Source organism: Trachymyrmex septentrionalis, unplaced genomic scaffold (genome assembly GCF_001594115.1).
Source record: "Trachymyrmex septentrionalis isolate Tsep2-gDNA-1 unplaced genomic scaffold, Tsep1.0 scaffold79, whole genome shotgun sequence".
NCBI lineage: Eukaryota > Metazoa > Arthropoda > Insecta > Hymenoptera > Formicidae > Trachymyrmex > Trachymyrmex septentrionalis.
Genome location: NW_017305977.1, coordinates 1,297,762 through 1,302,753, shown reverse-complemented (window position 1 = coordinate 1,302,753; position 4,992 = coordinate 1,297,762). Strand labels below are relative to the sequence as shown.

The 4,992-nt window shown below is 43.5% G+C and overlaps 1 protein-coding gene across 1 annotated transcript; it reads right to left on the bottom strand.

Moving 5' to 3' along the window:
- Nucleotides 1–1,311: 1,311 nt before the first annotated feature.
- Nucleotides 1,312–4,575, bottom strand: LOC108754329 (nucleolysin TIAR). The gene is made up of 3 exons (XM_018496557.1): nt 3,308–4,575; nt 2,802–3,098; nt 1,312–2,628 (listed from the first exon to the last, which is right to left on the bottom strand). The coding sequence occupies exons 1-3, from the start codon at nt 3,893–3,895 to the stop codon at nt 2,332–2,334; spliced, it is 1,182 nt and encodes a 393-aa protein (XP_018352059.1). The 5' UTR covers nt 3,896–4,575; the 3' UTR covers nt 1,312–2,331.
- Nucleotides 4,576–4,992: the final 417 nt, after the last annotated feature.

Here is a 4,992-nt window from a genome sequence, read left to right as displayed (position 1 = left end):
ATATAATGTCATTAAATAACTAATTATACAATTTCATCATGTAATTAATTATATAATTTCAGATTAGAATTGTCAATAAAAGTGCAATACTCGAAGAAAGATTGCAATCAACAATGTTCAGCAAACTGAAAAAGGGTGATGATCGACGTCCATCTGTGACATATTATGTCATTACATGTTAGGTAATTGATATTTTCAATAGTAAAATTCTCGATTCATATTGATACATCGCGTATCTAAATACACAATGTACGTAAAGTTTCTTCCGGAATCGGTAAAGCCTAAGAGGCTAGTCACCCGAGCCCTAACGAGAACAAAAGAAACTATCGTTAATAGTGTTACGCGAAAAAAAAACTTGAGTTACACGTTAACTTGGAAGACACGAAGGAATCGAATCGTGTCATGTACAGACTACGATAATAATAATTCACAAATGTATGTATATTATATCACGATTTGATTGTCAATCGAATCGTTTCATGCTATGTTGCAAAAACAAGATACCAATTAGCGATCGTTCGTATAACAAGTAACAAATATAAATATGCATATGCACGTTTTCAATTTTCATACGCGTGTCTTAATCCCGAGACCAAGATATCAATGACTCGTCCCTTGCTGAGAAATATCCCGATGGAAGTATGCGTGCGTTTATCGTTATTATTATCGTTAGACTTAAATTACATTTATTTATTTATTTATTTATTATTCTTCGGTCGGCTAGGTCGTCTATACAAACGGCGAGGAGTTATTAACATTACGATATACGACGAAGTACGTTAATACCGATATCTCTTCGGATCTCTAACTATACTCATTTTTAACGACGCGATCAATCCCTATATTTATTCTTTTTCTTTTCCAAAATCGCCACGAATATTCAGGAAAAAAAAAATAAAATAAAAACAAGCACATCGCGATTTTTATTCGTTTCAAATTCAAGAGTGTGATCCACTTAACAATGCAATGCCTAATGCAATTCGAAGAATTTTACGAATTAACCAATGCTTTGAAGCATTTGCAGCGTTAAGTGGACCTGAATATAATTTTCGAAATACCTTAAAAACATGATAATTTACTTAGAAGAGACCCAATGCTAAAAACTAATTAACGTACAACGTCGCAGCAATTAATTGAGCTTGCACTCGTACAAGGGAATCTCGATTCACTGATGTCTTTAGCAAAAAAACACACGCACGCACGCACGCACGCACGCACGCACGCACGCACGCACGCACGCACGCACGCACGCACGCACGCACGCACGCACGCACGCACGCACGCACGCACGCACGCACACATACACGCACATGCGGATGCACACGCATACTTTTTCTCTTTCTCCCTTCTATTATTCTTCTTTGAAGAGAATTATAGCAAAATTTTATACATTAACCACCGACGATAAATATCACACAACGAGACAAAGTTGTAACTCGTTACTCAACTCTCGCAGAATTTATTTGTTAGGGAGCCCCGCACACCTTAGCATACACGCGTCCAAAAGTCTAGCTACATCACAGGCGACGTGTCTAGCTATTCGCTCTTCTACCTTACTAACTATGTCCAATATTAGCAATACTCTCCTTATTTATCTCAAATGAACATTTTGTCGCGCGCGCTGTTCATCGACAATCCGAAATTGAAGAGGGAAAAGTGAGAGTTGGAGATATCAGTGGCAAAAATATTAAAAAGGTATCAACAACGCAAAATTGCCGCATACGTACGTCACTTGCGCAGCACAACGGATGCGGGGCTCGGTTGAGTGTCGGGGAGAGGCCGCGAGGAAAAGTTTGGAGATATACCTGGTTCAACGTCGCGCATATGTATGTATGTATATATGTATGTATGTATGTAGGTAGGTATGTATGTATGTATGTATGTATGTATGTATGTATGTATGTATGTATGTATGTATATTCGAAGCCAAAATCGTGATGAAATTCGACCAAATTCTAGCACTACGACGTTCAGTGGTACTATGGTGCCATCGTAAAAGCATCATTACGTGAGACTTGGCGTCTCAATATATATTCCATGACAGAAAAGAAAATTATAATAACGTCTTTAGCCGTTCGAACAAATCAACTGTGTGCAGAAACACAGAAAGGAGAGAGAAAAAACCGCCAGCATACCATATTCTTTTTTTTCTTTTTTTCTATTTAAAAAATTCGATTTAAATGAAATTGCATTAATCGTGGAAACGATTAGTTATATCGTCGAAAACTCGAATGTAAATGTTGAAATAGGTATATGTCGGAAACGATTTTCGCGATAACCCCGAGACAACTATATCGTAGTACGTAACAATTAGCCGGTGAATGATCAGTTTCATTGCGTAGGGTACTGATGTGGCATGGTATATGTTACCATAGTGGGCTGTTGACCCGGAGGCAAGGGTGCACTCGCTGTCGGCGGTGCTGCGGTGGCTTGCGTCGGTTGCCAGGCTCCTGCACCTGGAGTGGGCATCCTCATGCTGTTCATATACTGAGCCTGTTGCCCATAATATTGACCATAGTATTGTGCAGGTTGCAAAAACTGTCCCTGCATCTGCGGATAGCCCTGTGGATACCAATAGCTCATCTGTTGGCCATAACCATATGCGTATTGTCCCGCTCCTGCTGTCACCTGTTTCACAAAAACAACAACTTAAACTGTTATATCTATGTTTCGAAATAAAATTCCATTATTAAATTATATACACAAATGATGTAAAACATGTATATAAATTATTAGCCAATACGAGATGAAGTAATGAAATAATAGACTCTGTGTGTGTGTGTGTGAATGTAAACAATTACCTGTTGAGCTTGATGATTCGCATTAGGACCCACACTGTTTGGATCACCGTTTTCTTTACCCCAAAAACATTTAACGATGCTGCCATTGATCTCTGTATTATGCGTCGATTCAATGGCATGTGTCGCAGCTTCCTTAGTTGTAAACTTGATAAAGGCATATCCCTTGTCTTTGAATACTCTTATGTCTTGAATGGTACCAAAAGGAGAAAAGGTTTTCTTTATCAGCTCATCCGTGATACCGTTCGTAAAACCTCCACAATATACGGTACAATTAGTCGGACTACTTTGGTTATACACCTGTTAAGAAGAAAAGGACTAAGATTGAAACGTTTCGAATTTGGCACGGAGAAATGAGCGAGCGAGAGAGAGAGAGAGAGAGAGAGAGAGAGAGAGAGAGAGAGAGATAAATGGATTCTCTTGCTTTTTCGCAATCATCGAGCGTGACCCAACAGAGAACATAGAGAACCTAGAGTGACATAGAGATTAAAAAGGAAAGAAAGAAGTACCTCTTCGTAGTTGGGTTTACTATTATTGGAATGCCGTGGCCTCTCGGACCTCGGTGGCGGCGGTTTCCTAGTGGACCAGTTGGTCCTAATGCTGCGTGAACCCAGCCACTGACCGTTCATCGCGTTGATCGCCGCTTCGGCCTCAGATTTTTTAACAAACGACACGAACGCGTAGCCCTTGCTCTTGAGCGTCTGCGGATCGCGAACGATCCTGCAGTTACTGATCTCGCCAAAAGGCGCAAACGCCTCCTTGAGCGTCTGCGTCTCGATCTCCGGAGAGAGATCACCGACGAAAATGTGATGGTGGTTGCTGGTGTCGAGTTTCGGCTGATTGCCTGGACTGGTCGCCCAGTTAACCTTCATCTCCTTGTCGAGGAACGAGCGCTTGTTCATGGCGGCCAGCGCCGTGGCCGCGCACTGATGGTTCGTAAATTCGACGAAGGCATACGGATCGTTGCCGGGCTCGCGGATTATCTTGCATCCCTTCACGGCGCCGATTTGCGAAAAGAGCGCACACAAAAGGTCCTCAGATACCGAGGTGTCCAGGTTGCCCACGTACAGCGTACGTGGATTACTTTCCTCGCTCATGTTCGCACGCGCTCAGCGCTGCTTGGCGCTGCTACGGACGCACTTTCACTTTTCGCTCGCTCGATCGTTCGATCGTTTGTTCGTTCGTTCGCTCGTTCGTTCGTTCGTTCGTTCGTTCGCTCGCTCGTACGTTCGTACACTTTCCCCTCTCGCTGAAACTATATTTCGCTCTTACCCTCGACGGCCTCCACGCGTTACACGCGTCACACAACTAAACGGCACCACGACGATGACTATCCACGGGAAAGCGATCGCTGCGACAGTGGCAACTTGACGTCACTCGCAGCTGAGCGTTCGCGATCATCAAACATTCGGACACTTACCAGACACCGATCCGTTAGTTTTTTCTTCGCGCAAAACCGACAATAAGAACGCTAAGCTACACCCAGCCTCTACGTCATACTAATACATAAAATGGCCGCCCCGCGCCTCACCGCGCCACGCCACTACGAAACTCGCTTTCCCTTTGACTCGCGCCGCGCCGCGCCACTCCGCGCCGCGCCGCGTCGTGCCGTGCCACTCCACGTCGGGCCGCGAGTGCGATGCACAACTATTCTGAGTGTAAACGCGACAAACACACTCGCTTTTCCGCAAATCTTGACAAATCACCGGTCGCACCGCGATCGAACTTACTCGCGTGTATCGCGTGCGCGCGCGCTGATGTGACTTGAAGATTAAAAATCGGAACTGTACCGACTGTACCGACTGTACCGACTGTGTCGTGAAGTACAGACGCTTCAAATCGCCCAAGAGACACGTGTTTTTGTATCACCCGTCGAGCTGTCGTAATTGTAACAGGTCGTAATCGTATATATAACGCGAAAACTCATGCGATCATGTCATTGGCCTTGCGAAACTCACTAGATATTCACACTTCATGGGTATTTCCAATTTCCAATCTATTCTCCGACGTTTATTATTACAACGGAAATCTTCTCGCTGTGGAAACGATACTTTATGAAGGCTTTGAAGCGGGCCGCGGTACAGACTCTTGCATATCACATAACGCACAGTGCATAAGCGAATCAACTAATCAGAATCTTTCCTTTCCTCCCATTCCGCAGAAAAGAACAATTTCGATTGGTTGATTTCTTCTA

Excerpts from the sequence above, each read along its gene's own strand:
- LOC108754329 (XM_018496557.1), bottom strand. The coding sequence starts at position 3,895 with ATGAGCGAGGAAAGTAATCCACGTACGCTGTACGTGGGCAACCTGGAC. Across the intron at positions 3,099-3,307 it reads GTAAACCCAACTACGAAGAG|GTGTATAACCAAAGTAGTCC; the intron begins GTACTTCTTTCT and ends TCTTCTTAACAG. Across the intron at positions 2,629-2,801 it reads CGAATCATCAAGCTCAACAG|GTGACAGCAGGAGCGGGACA; the intron begins GTAATTGTTTAC and ends TTTGTGAAACAG.